At 34.5% G+C, this 14,045-nt stretch overlaps 1 protein-coding gene across 7 annotated transcripts in view; it reads right to left on the minus strand.

Annotated features, from left to right (window-relative positions):
- ADAM2 (ADAM metallopeptidase domain 2) overlaps positions 1-14,045 on the minus strand; it is a 168,617-nt gene that overhangs the window by 56,367 nt on the left and 98,205 nt on the right. For all 7 annotated transcript variants that reach the window (XR_004282318.1, XR_004282317.1, XM_032329306.1 and 4 more), the window contains 3 exons: positions 11,275-11,455; positions 6,665-6,763; positions 6,357-6,552 (listed from right to left, as the gene is read on the minus strand). Coding sequence is in view for 5 of the 7 variants with exons in the window: in XM_032329306.1 (XP_032185197.1) it covers positions 6,357-6,552; positions 6,665-6,763; positions 11,275-11,455 (476 nt within the window). In the remaining 2 variants the exon portion in view is untranslated. The remainder of the gene's footprint in view (positions 1-6,356; positions 6,553-6,664; positions 6,764-11,274; positions 11,456-14,045) is intronic.

Raw genomic sequence — 14,045 nt, forward strand, 5'->3', positions numbered from 1 at the left:
AAGGGGAACCCTCCTACACTGTTGGTGGGAATGCAAGCTGGTGCAGCCACTCTGGAAAACAGCATGGAGGTTCCTCAAAATGTTGAAAATAGAACTGCCCTATGACCCAGCAATTGCACTATTGGGTATTTACCCTAAAGATACAAACGTAGTGATCCAAAGGGGCACGTGCACCCGAATGTTTATAGCAGCAATGTCCACAATAGCCAAACTATGGAAAGAACCTAGATGTCCATCAATAGATGAATGGATCAAGAAGATGTGGTATATATACACAATGGAATACTATGCAGCCATCAAAAGAAATGAAATCTTGCCATTTGCGACAACATGGATGGAACTAGAGCGTATCATGCTTAGCGAAATAAGTTAAGCAGAGAAAGACAACTATCATATGATCTCCCTGATATGAGGAAGTGGTGATGCAATATGGGGGCTTAAGTGGGTAGGAGAAGAATCAATGAAACAAGATGGGATTGGGAGGGAGACAAACCATAAGTGACTCTTAATCTCACAAAACAAACTGAGGGTTGCTGGGGGGAGGGAGTTTGGGAGAAGGGGGTGGGATTATGGACATTGGGGAGGGTATGTGCTTTGGTGAGTGCTGTGAAGTGTGTAAACCTGGTGATTCACCGACCTGTACCCCTGGGGATAAAAATATATGTTTATAAAAAATAAAAAATTTAAAAAAAACATGAATTTAACAATAAACTGAATACAGATTATATAAAGAACTATTACAACTCAATAATAAAAAAAACTAATTAAAATAAATGGCTAAAGGATATAAATAGATATTTCTCCAAACAAGTACAAATGGTCAATAAGTACATGAAAAAAATGTTCATCACTAATCTTTAGGTAAATTCAAATCAATACCACAAGATACCACTTCACACATGGATATCAATTCAAACTAAACTTAAGCATGAGTTAACATATTAATCTGGTTCTTAAATTCATTAATCTGTTCTTAAGGAAAGTTATGTCAACATGTGTGAAGAAGATACAAAAGCTAGGATGGCTTATTTTTGAGATATTAAAATAATTATAAAGGGAGATAAATTAAAATAGCATAAGATTGGCAAGATAGAGAAAAATAAACCAAGGGCATGAGAAACATTGACAGTTTTGGGTTTAAAAACAACCAATCAATCAACCAAACAGACAATTTTTAGTAGATACCTGCATGGCTGTGCATTCAAGAGTATTAAATTGGTTAGTAAAGGTGATTGATCATCAATAGGCAGTAGTATTAAACTGGATATATGTCAAACAACACACACACAATTACATATATGCTCTCCTTCCCTCCCTTAGCCTCAGGCAACAATTAATTTACTTTCTGTCTTTATATATTTGCCTATTCTGTAAGTTAAATATAGTTGGAATCAGAATCTGTGGTCTTTTGTGACCTGCTCTCTTAGCTTAGCGTAGGTTTTCGATATTTATTCATATTTGGTAAATATCATCACCTCATTTTTATTAACTAAGTAAAATTCTGCATTTTGTTCACTCATTCATCAGTTGATGGACATTTGGGTTGTTTCTACATTTTGGCTATTATGAATAATGGTATGTTGAGCATTTGTACTTAAGGTTTTGTGGGGACATGTTTTCAGTTCTCTTGGGTACACACATCAAGGATTAAATGGTTATGTTCAACATTTTGAGGAACTCCCAAATTGCTTTCTAAAGCAACTGTACCATTTTCTATCTAGCAATTCATGAGTTCGGATCTTGCCATAACCTCACAAAAATTGCTATTGTCTTTTAATTATAGCATATCTTAGTGACTATCTTTTTTTCCAGTAATGTCTATTCAATTTTTTTCCTTATTTGTTAAACTACATTATCTTTTTTTTTTTAATTTTTTATTTTTTATAAACATATATTTTTATCCCCAGGGGTACAGGTCTGTGAATCACCAGGTTTACACACTTCACAGCACTCACCAAAGCACATACCCTCCCCAATGTCCATAATCCCACCCCCTTCCCCCAAACCCCTCCCCCCAGCAACCCTCAGTTTGTTTTGTGAGATTAAGAGTCACTTATGGGGGCACCTGGGTGGCTCAGTGGGTTAAGCCGCTGCCTTCAGCTCAGGTCATGATCTCGGGGTGCTGGGATCAAGTCCCGCATCGGGCACTCTGCTCAGCAGGGAGCCTGCTTCCTCCTCTCTCTCTGCCTGCCTCTCTGCCTACTTGTGATCTCTCTCTGTCAAATAAATAAATAAAATCTTTAAAAAAAAAAAAAAGAGACATCTTTAAAAAAAAAAAAAAGAGTCACTTATGGTTTGTCTCCCTCCCAATCCCATCTTGTTTCATTTATTCTTCTCCTACCCACTTAAGCCCCCTGTTGCATCACCACTTCCTCATATCAGGGCTCTAGGTACCTTACCTAAGAAAACATTGCCTAACCCAAGATCACTAAGATTTATGCATATTTTTTTTCTAAAAGTTTTATAGCTTTAGCTCTTACATTTAGGTCTACAATACATTTTAAGTTAATTTTTCTGTTTGGTATGAGGTAAGGGTTCAAATTCATTCTTTTGCCTGTGAACATATACTTGTTCAAGCACATTTATTGAAAAGATTTTGTATTTTTGCTCATTACAGAATTCTGGGTGGGCAAATATTTCTTTTAGTTCTTTAGAAGTGTCTTTAGAAGTGTCTTCTGTAATTGTTGACAAGAAATCTGACTCACACTTGCTTTTTAAAAGTTATTGTGTCTTTTTCTCCCACTCTAGATGTTTTATTTTCATCTTTTCATTTTTTGTAGTTTTGCTATGACTACTTTATGTGTTTTTTTTTTTAAAGACATTCTTCTTAAGATTCATAGAGCATCTTGAATTTGTGGGATTAACTTTCATTTTGAAAATTATTGGTTTTATCTCTTTAAATATTGCTGCTTTCTGTTATCTATTTTATCTTCTTAATGACACTTTACTGAGTTAGGCAGATCTGGTGAGGTAATGATCGCTGAAATCTAATCAGGCAATTAAATGGGCCAGGTCTGATGTACAGTTTTTTTCTGGATCTGCTTCATTGTCTTTGGTGTGACCCATGTAAGCTACTGATTTAAAGCCTTATCAATATTTGTTTTCACTGTAAGTCTGCCTAAGATAAATTCTTACCATTTAGAGACTCTCAGAATAGCTTTCTAGCCTACTAACATAGGCACTTCAAACTGTAGTGAAATCTTTCAGAAGACTAAGATTTTCTGGAGCAAGCTTCTTCCACAATTTGGTCTTTGATTATCTTGTGACTGCAGGGAAATTCATAATGCTTTTTTAATGTTCTTAACCTGGTTAATCAAATTGTTGAGCAGCTTCAGAGCTTCAAAAATGTCTCATAGAAAAAATTTTCTATGGTTTTGATAGTCCCCTTAAATTTTTTTTTAAAGATTTTATTTATTTATTTGACAGAGATCACAAGTAGGCAGAGAGACAGGCAGAGAGAGGAGGAAGCAGGCTCCCTGCTGAGCAGAGAGCCCAATTTGGGGCTCGATCCCAGGACCCTGGGATCATGACCTGAGCCAAAGGTAGAGGCTTTAAACCGCTGAGCCACCCAGGCGCCCCAGTACCCTTAAATTTAACTGCTAAAATTTTTCTTTTTTTCTTTCTATTAGAAGATCTCTGCCTAATCCAAGCTTGATCTTCAACTTTCAAAATCTCCAAATTCTCTAGCAAAAACAACTGTCTAACATAAATGAAATGTGCAAAATTTCTCTCCCGTTATAATTTAAACAATTAGTTGGCTTTGGTTTTATTAGTCTAATGCTTTTTATAATAGACCAATAAAATATATCTTAATTTTTCTAGTTATTTTCTCACAGTTACATCTGTCACTACTTGCTAAAAACTTTCCCTAAATTCATTATTTAATACAGGTTTTTAATTTAATGTAACAGCTAAATATTTAAATGTAAATTAGCTGTCTTAGAATTTATTGTCTTATGTCCTTTTTAAACTCTGTTCTTATCATCTTTGGAATTAATCATGTATTTTTATTGTTTTCGTTTTTCTCCTTTATGAGCTTGCAGTTTCACCTTATTTTTATTATAACTGTCTTAAATTATAAAATTAATACTTGACTTATGCCGATTTTTAATTCCACTTTGTGCTACATTTTATTGGAATAATTGAGTTTTGTTTCAGGTTTTTTTTTTCCCCTTGGTGAAACTATTTTTTCTATTATTCTTCTTCTAGAGTTTAACATTTTTGACATATTAATATCTCCATTTCATACTATTCTTTATATTTTAAAATATATAAATTTTAAGAGATATGTACATTAGCCAAAAAATGAATTCTGCTAATTTCTATGATGATTATTTCTTCTCATTTAATTCTTCCATCTCCTGGCTTAGAATCCCTTTTTTTTAGACATCATTCACAACCAGTTTCTACAGAAATAAATTTGGAAAGCAAATTACAGGTGTTCAAATGTGTGCTTTCATATTTTTTTTTTTGAGTATCTACCTATTTAACATTGGGTGAAATTTGCAATTCTACCTGCCAGCTTAAGTTCTACCATTTCAATGATCTAACCAATATGCTTATTTTTACATTTTAACAAGTATACCTTTCAAATCAGGATTTTCTTTTCCTTTCTCTTTCTTTCTTTTTCTATTTATCTATATATATGTATAGGTAGATATAGATAAATCATGTAGATGAAAGATAGAGATGGGGGCGCCTGGGTGGCTCAGTGGGTTAAAGCCTCAGCCTTTGGCTCAGGTCATGATCCCAGGGTCCTGGGATCGAGCCCCATATTGGGCTCTCTGCTCAGCAGGGAGCCTGCTTCATCCTCTCTCTCTGCCTGCTTCTCTGCCTAATTGTGCTCTCTGTCTGTCAAATAAATAAATAGAAATCTTAAAAAAAAAAAAAAGAAAAGAAAAGATAGAGATGATAGAGATAGATAAGAGATAGGTAGATCTAGATGATAATTGATAGATGATATATTAGATGACAGATTAGATAGATAGATAATAGATAAATAATAGATGACAGATAGATAATAAAGGGAGAGATGGAGAGATAGAGATATCTTTCTTCAAAATTTTCTTTGTGGTTCAAATCACCCAGTTCCTTGGGAGAGCACTTCACCATTATATGTTTCTTTTCTTGTATCTTTGTGTTGCCTTTCTTCAAACCAATATTCATTCTATGTGTATTTTGGGAGTTGATAAACACTTTGCAACTCCTTTTTACACAGAAATTAGAGTAGGCATTTACCTGTTACCATTAAGAAAAGTTTGACCCACCCAGCTATTTTTTTATAGAATTTATTTATTCATTTGACAGACAGTGATCACAAGGAGGCAGAGAGGCAGGCAGAGAGAGAGGGGGAAACAGGCTCCCCGCTGAGCAAAGAGCCCGATGCGGGGCTCGATCCCAGGACCCCGGGATCATGACCTGAGCCAAAGACATAGGCTTTAACCCACTGAGCCACCCAGGCGCCCCCCACCCAGCTATTTTTATGAGTATCCTGAATATTTCCTCTGTCAATTGCTCTTGCTTCTCCTGATAGAGACATAACATGCTGCTGTCATTTCTGCTGTCTCCATCTACTTCAGCAAATGATTCTGTGTATATTTTGTACCATGGCTTTCCTTTTTGCTTTCAACCTTGGTGCACATCATCTTTCAATTATTTCATAGTTACTGGATCTTCATGACCCCTTTTAGGGATTTTCATAAGCTTTTTTTGCAGTTCCCAGGTTCAAATGCGTGTATCTGGTTGTGTGTATCTGCATGTATGATTTAAATTGCACTCATATGCCAACTTACATTCATGGCCTTTAATGTCCATACCCATATGTGCTTATTTTATGTTTACTAAGAAAACTGTGAATATGGCGCAAGTGAGCAAAACGTAATTTATGTCCAGTCTGCTTTCTTCTTTCTCAAATGAAGATCCCATGGATTTTGAATGTTTCCCTTTATTATTCTGTGGAAACAATTCATAGCTCTAACTCAAGACAACTTGTCTGGGGCGCCCTGGGTGGCTCAGTGGGTTAAAGCCTCTGCCTTTGGCTCAGGTCATGATCCCAGGGTCCTGGGATCGAGGCCCGCATCGGGCTCTCTGCTCAGCAGGGAGCCTGCTTCACCCTCTCTCTCTCTCTCTGCCTGCCTCTCTGCCTACTCTGTCAAATAAATAAACAAAATCTTAAAAAAAAAAAAAGACAACTTGTCTGATTTTTTTCTAACAGTATTTCTTCTTTCTGTAATCCTTTAAAATATTTATACTAAAAAATCACATTATTTTTTAAAATCACAATTATGTTATCAATTTCTATTTTTTTTTGGTGTCCAGAAAAACACATATATGGGAAATCAAATTATGATAAATACCTTCACCAAATACAGCTGTACATTGTTTTATCCCACTCATACAAGTTCCATTCAGACAGAGCCATTGGTTATCTCCACATGGATGCCCATTCTGAGCATAAAAGTTGTCTTGGCACATCGCAGATGATCCATTGCAGAATTCAGGGAGATCGCATTCATCAGTGGGAGGCCTACATATTTTTCCTATTGCCGAATACTGATGGGGCAAAGTAAATGGCATTGAATAAAGCAGAATGTGAACATATAAATATTATTAAGAAGATGACTTTGTTCACATAGGCAATTAGAAAATTGAAAAAGACTCTTACTTGGCAATTTGAACAGCATTTACCAGTATCACAAACTGAGCCAGCTTTCAGTGTACATGTCGCAGGATTACAGCATGTGTTTGCCTGAGTTTCACAATCCTGAAAGGCAAACCAAATGCTCTGAACTATCTTCCTATTTTTACTTGCATTAGATAGATATTTTAATGGTAACAGTGTATTATATAATATACAGATAGATGCCTAAATCCCATGTTGGCAAACATGAAAAATAAAGCCACTTATTGATTTACGTAACAGATATTTATTAGTTACTACTCAGTGCTATATTGTGTATCCCTAGAGTAGGTTTGACTATATTGGTAGTAGGACTTTCTGAAACCCTGGGGTCCACAGAAAGCAAAACATCAAGCTCTCTGGTGCTTGTAGACAAAGAGACAATTAAATACAAGACATAAAATAAACAGAAGCTATGACATATCAATTTCATTATAGTGACTAGTTCCTAATCAACTCTTATGAATCTATTGTATTTTAATAATTCTGTAACTTTTATGGGATGTCCAAAGTTTACTTTACTTTTAATACTCTAAAGACAAAAAGCTAGAAAAGATATTTCTAAACGTGATTGAAATTATCACCATTATATCACTTATCTATATCTTATTATGCCTTGGTTAATGCTATGATTCATCCATGACTAGTGATTTTGTTTTTAAAGATTCAATTATTATGCTTAATAAAAACAACAGATAAGAAAAGATGCTAGAGAGAACAATTCTTACACACACACACACACTTTTTGAATTCCCCAGGATTTGGAATAAGTTAATTGGACAAAAGTATCAATAAGAAAATAACAAATAACAAAAATTAATCATATTATAGCATAATACTTACTAGGGTAAACTAAATTTGCAGTATTTTCCAGAACTATTTTGTTCTTTCCAGAACAATGTCTTTGTTATTGCTATTTATATGGGATTCCAGAGAATAAAGTTATATCACAGGGACTAGCTCAATTATATGACAGTTAATAGAGCTAAGATATACAACTGTGAATTTTTACTAAAAATTTTCAATTTCCATTCAGACCCAAATAAGAAAAGACAAGTAGGTATTGGGAAATAATTTCCTAAAAACACATCATCCAACTAGGACTCTAAAAGCTCACTTTCATATTGGGGAATGTACACATGTGTGACTAGCTACTGCTATAGGGAACAGTAAACTTCTTTCATGTCTTGATTTTTTCACATCCATATGCCCATCATGAGTCTCAGGATCTCTCTCCCTTACAGCATTCCTTTTATCTCAACTCCCACTTCCCTCCAACTCAGCAACTTTATCTAAGACTTTTGTGGGTTAGAAAACATGCCTTTATTGGTTATGTATGGTCCAAATATTTCTTACTTAAATATTGACCTGTATTAAAATATTCAAAGCCACAAGTGTACCTCATTTTCTTGTTGATTTGTGAAAACTGTATCTATCTATTTTCCTGAATGCCAGCAGATCTTAGGTTTGGAAGAAATATGAGCACACCTTAGTTTATTGTGCTTCACTTCACTGCACTTTGCAGAGATTACATTTTGTACAAACTGAAGGTGGTAACCCTACATGAGGCAAGTCTATCAGCATCATTTTTCCAACAGTATCTGTGTCACATTTTGATAATTCTTGAAGTATTTCAAACTTTTTATTTATTATTATATTTGTTATGGTGATCCGCTTTGAGTGGTTTTTGATGTTACTATTGCAATTTTGGGGAGTGTCATGAACCATGCCCATTTAAGACAATAAACTTAATTGTGTATGCTCTGACTGTTCCACTGGTGAGCTGTTTCTCTTTCTCCCTCTTCTCAGGCCTCCCTATTCCCTGAGACATAACAACATTGAAATATGGCCAATTAATAACCCTGCAATGACCTCTAAGTGTTCAAGTTAAAGGAAGAGTCTCGTGTTTCTCACTTTAAGTGAAAAGCTAGAAATTATTAAGCTTTGTATGGAAAGCATGTTGAAGGCTGAGATAGGCCAAAAGACAGGAGTCTTACACTAAAATGTAAGCCAAGTTTTGAATGCAAAGGAGAAGTTCTTGAAGGATATTAAAAATACTTGCTTCACAAGGAATCAAAATGGACTTAATTGCTGATGTGGAGAAAGTTTTAGTGATCTGGATAGAAGATCAAACCAACCATACATTTCCTTAAACCAAAGCCTCATCCATAGAAAAGAACCAATTCTTTGCAATTCTATGGAAGCTGAGAGAGGTGAGGAGACTGCAGAAGACCCTGAAGCTGGCAGAGGTTGGTTCATGAGGTTTAAGGAAAGAAGCTATATCCATCACATAAGAGTGTAAAGTTAAGTAACAAAGTAGAAACTGTAACAAGTTATCTCAACGATTGACTAAGAGAAGTAATATAGGTGGCTACACTAAACAACAGGTTTTCCATGTGGATAAAAATAGCCTTCCATTGAAAGATGTCACCTAGGACTTTCATAAGCAGGGTGGAGAAGGTAATGCCTGGTTTCAAAGCTCAAAGGACAGGCTGAGTCTCTTGTTGGGGATTAATGCACCTGATGATTGCTAGTTGAAGTTAATACTAATTTACCATTTCAAAATTTCTAGGGCCCTTAAAAATTATCATAGATCTACTCTGCCTGTGCCTTATAAATGCAAAGTCTGGATGACAGCACGTCTGTTTACACCAAGGTTTAGTGAATATTTTAAGACACTGTTGAGACACACTGCTCAGAATAAAAGAATCTTTTCAAAATATTACTGCTTATTTACAATGCACCTGGTCACCCAAGAGTTCTGGTGGAGATGATGTACAAGGAGATTAATGTTGTTTTTATGATTGCTAACACAACATCCATTCTACAGTCCATCAATCAAGGGTAACTTCAACTTATACTTCAAAAGGTTATAATTGCAATACAGAGGATTTCTCTAATGGACCTAGCAAAGTTGAAAACTTTGTGGAAATGACTTACCATACTAGGAACCATGAAAAGTATTCAGAAAGCATTAACAGAAGTTTGGAACAAGTTGATTCCAACCCTCATGAATAACTTTGAGGGGGTCAAGTCTTCAGTGCAAGAAGTAATTATAGAAGTGGAAATATCAAGAAAACAAGTAAAGCCTGAAGATGTGACTGAATCACTAAAATCTCATGATAAAACTTCAACAGACAAGGAGTTGCTTCCAACAGATTAGCAAAGAAAGTGGTTTCTTGAGATGGAAACTACTCCCACTAAGATGATGTGAAGACTATTGAAATGACAACAAAAGATTTAGAATATTACATATATTTGTTGATTAAATAGCAACAGGGTTTGAGAGGATTAACTCCAATTTGAAAGTTCTATTTTGAGTAAAACATCATCAAACACCATCAGAGGCTTACAAACTGTTTATGAAAGAATCAATCAATGCAAGGAGCTTCATTGTTGTCTTATTTTAGAAACTGCCACAGTCACCCAATCTTCAATAACCACAAGCCTGATCAGTCAGCAGACATCTGCATTAAGGCACGACTGTAACTTGCTGAAACCTCAGATGATGGTTAGCACTTTTTTAAGAAAAAAAAAAAAAAAAGTACCAGCAAATGTATTTAGCAAAAAAAAAAAAAAAAAGTATTTTTAATTAAGATATGAACCTTGTTTTTTAGCCATAATTCTATTTCACACTTAATTGAATATAGGATAGTATAAACACAGAACTTTTATAGGTACCAGGAGAACAAAATTTATTGTGATATTCACTTTATCATCGTGGCCTGGAATCAAACCCACTATATCTCTGAGGTATGCCTATATTCAGGAAGAACACACTCAAGAAGGAAAGTAAAACCTAGGTCAACTCAGAGAATTAATGACCTTGAAAATCACCTGTATGGATAATCTACAAACCACTGAATCCATATACTGATATATAAGTGCACTTATCAGCTTATTACAATATAAAAGTGAGTTTGATGTCCATAATCCCACCCCCTTCTCCCAAACCCCCTCCCCCCAGCAACCCTCAGTTTGTTTTGTGAGATTAAAAGTCACTTATGGTTTGTCTCCCTCCCAATCCCATCTTGTTTCATTGATTCTTCTCCTACGCACTTAAGCCCCCATGTTGCATCACCACTTCCTCATATCAGGGAGATCATATGATAGTTGTCTTTCTCTGCTTGACTTATTTCGCTAAGCATGATACGGGACTGGAAGAGATTATGCTGAGTGAAATAAGTCAAGCAGAGAGTGTCAATTATCATATGGTTTCACTTATTTGTGGAGCATAACAAATAGCATGGAGGACATGGGGACTTAGAGTGGAGAAGGGAGTTGGGGGAAATTGGAAGGGGAGGTGAACCATGAGAGACTATGGACTCTGAAAAACAATCTGAGGGTTTTGAAGGGACGGGGGGTGGGAGGTTGGGGTACCAGGTGGTGGGTATTATAGAGGGCACGGATTGCATGGAGCACGGGGTGTGGTGCAAAAATAATGAATACTGTTATGCTGGAAATAAAAAAATAAATAAATAAATAAATAAAATAAAAGTGAGTTTGACATATGAGGGAAAATGACCACATAATACTGTAAAAATTTATAATTTTTCAAGTAATTCTGCTATATATTCTTCCAAATGAGTACTCACCTCTGCACTTCCACAGTCACATTGTTCCCCTTGTTCCACTTCTCCGTTGCCACAAACTGCAGCTTTGTATGATGGATCTAAGTGTGGCTGATTTTGAAGACATTGGGACTTCGGCTTTGAAATAAAATGCGCAAAATCCTCCATGCTGCAGTTACTAAAGCTCTTCACACCCCTGGAATGACTAAACATACATCAAACATCAAATTTTTATTAAGTATTGCTTCATACATTGTGCCTAGACTTGGAATAAAGCTATTTTATCACATTCCACAAGAGTCAGAATTCTTAATTTTGTTAGTGTCAAACTTTTATTTTCTGTACAAAGGAAGTCAATTGTGCAAGAACTTATACTAAATATCTTTAGTTACAATGAAATAATAAAATTTTATTCTCATATTACACTCACTCATGAAATTATTTCCTCTTATAGCTCCTACCTGAGAAAGTACTCCATCTATTTCATTTGTTTCTTTTTCTTTTCATGACTCAAAAATGTTATAATAGCCTGTGTTAACAAAAGAGATTGGACTTTTTGTTTCTTTTGTCTATATTTATTTATAGGTGATCTTATTCAGCACTGCATTTTGAATAACACCTATACCTGACTGCTCAGATAATTGTTTCTCTGACTTAAATTGCCTAAACTTGAGCCCAGTGTCTAATTCTTTATTCAATAACATTTAATAACAAGATAACATTTCTAAGCACACATCTAAAATACTACTCTTTTAAATTTGCTACTCTTTATTATTTATTTTATTATTTATTTTAAATTACTACTCTTTATTCTTTTAGTGACATTTATTTTTCTTTAAAATCTTTATTAACAATGAAAATATTATTCATTTGCTCATTATCTTCTCCAAGTTTTTTAGCTCCAGGAGAAAAGGTGTTCCAATCCCTTTGTTCTCTAGCACAGAGTACAGATTTTAATGACTTTTTAAAAAATAAATGAGTCTATGGTGGAAGCCATCTGTTGTAAATAGTACATTCTTTGGTTGCTGTTGCATTATGACTTTTATTATTCTGAATAGTATTAACACACGAAATGATTATATTCAGAAAGGTTTATAATTTGAAGACATATATAGCCAATGTTAAGTTACTGGATTTTTAGGGCAATAGACTCAAATCATAGTCCTTTGGGTTAGGACAGGGAAATGTTATATACATGAGGCTCATGAACAAATCAGGGATTTTTAATGGATTACCAATAATTTTTTAGAGGTCACATCCAGTTTGAACATACTGTTCAGTTATAATAAGCACAAATAATGGATTTATTGTTACATTGCAAATAATTCGGATGATTTCTATCTAAATACCGAAAAGCAAAAGAAAAAAAAAACTGATACAGCATTATATTACTTAAAACAAGGCAATGTAATATATGTTTATTATGTGTAACTGGTTTATAGGGAATACACTTCCTAGTAGTAAAATCAATGTCATTGAAGGAAAATATCAGTCAAAATTATATCCAACTAGAGAATTTATTTGCAGCTTGAATCTTTGCAAACATTTGTTGGGCATTCCAATTCTCCATTCTCTGTTTTCCTTGATAATAGATCTTCTGATTTTTGGTTGAATATAGGACTTCCTTGTACATCCTTACATTTCTTAGCCTTTCATAAAGTTAGGAGTATACGTCTAAATGTGAGATAATCAGCATATGTTTAAATACCATATGTTTAAATTCTAGAAAGTAATGTTGGCAACCATGCTTTCATTCTATTGATGACTACAATTTTTTTAACTATTATAGTTAAAGCTTCCATCATGAACTATGAGATGATCTTGGATAAGAAAGCCACTGTGTATAAATTAATGTTAAATTAATAGTGAAATGTACAATTAATACAATGCTAATTCCCAAAAATAAAATTAACTTCTTTTTGATTTAAGCCATTATTACTTTGGGATTTCTGTAACTTACACTCAAATCTAAATACAAATTCCATCCCCAAAAATACAGATCTCAATCAGGGCATTGCTGTTTTAATCACATTTCAAACACTCATTTTCTCACCACTCACCACAAAATTACAAAGTATTGACAGCAAGGTGCAGGATTCTCATTACGGTGAGGTAGAGAATCCTAGAATAGATCATCTTTTGCTTAATCCATAAGCAAAACATGTGTCCAATATCTGCATTTTTTTAGAACAAGCAATACTCATTAGAAATAAAATGAATAAAACCCTGTATTCAAATATAACTCTGGAGAAGTTATTAGAGCATTTTGATTACTAATTGAAAAAGAAATACACTTCAACACATACTCTCTGTAAAGTTTGTAAAGCATGGAGATAATCAAGCAAAAATGGGAAACAATAGGATAAAAATAATTACTATTATTAAATAAGTCACAATGAATTTCAAAATATGTACATCTAAAATAATAAATATTCAATAAGAAATTAATAACAAAAAGGCATCTAGATGATCCACAAATATTTGAAAATCAATGGACATACTTCTATTTTTTTAAAGATTTTATTTATTTATTTGACAGAGAGAGAGACAGCGAGAGAGGGAACACAAGCAGTGGGAGTGGGAGAGGGAGAAGCAAGTCTCTGTGGAGCACAGAGCCCCATGTGGGGCTCAATGCAGGGCTCGATGCGGGGTTTGATCCCAGGATCATGGGATTGAGATCTGAGCTAAAGACAGAAGCTTAACCACTGAGCAACCCAGGTGTCCCCAGTTGACATACTTCTAAACCAACCTACTAGACCAAAAAAAAAAAAAAAAAAAAAGCAAGCATCACAAAG

Source organism: Mustela erminea, chromosome 21, assembly GCF_009829155.1.
Source record: "Mustela erminea isolate mMusErm1 chromosome 21, mMusErm1.Pri, whole genome shotgun sequence".
Taxonomy (NCBI): domain Eukaryota; kingdom Metazoa; phylum Chordata; class Mammalia; order Carnivora; family Mustelidae; genus Mustela; species Mustela erminea.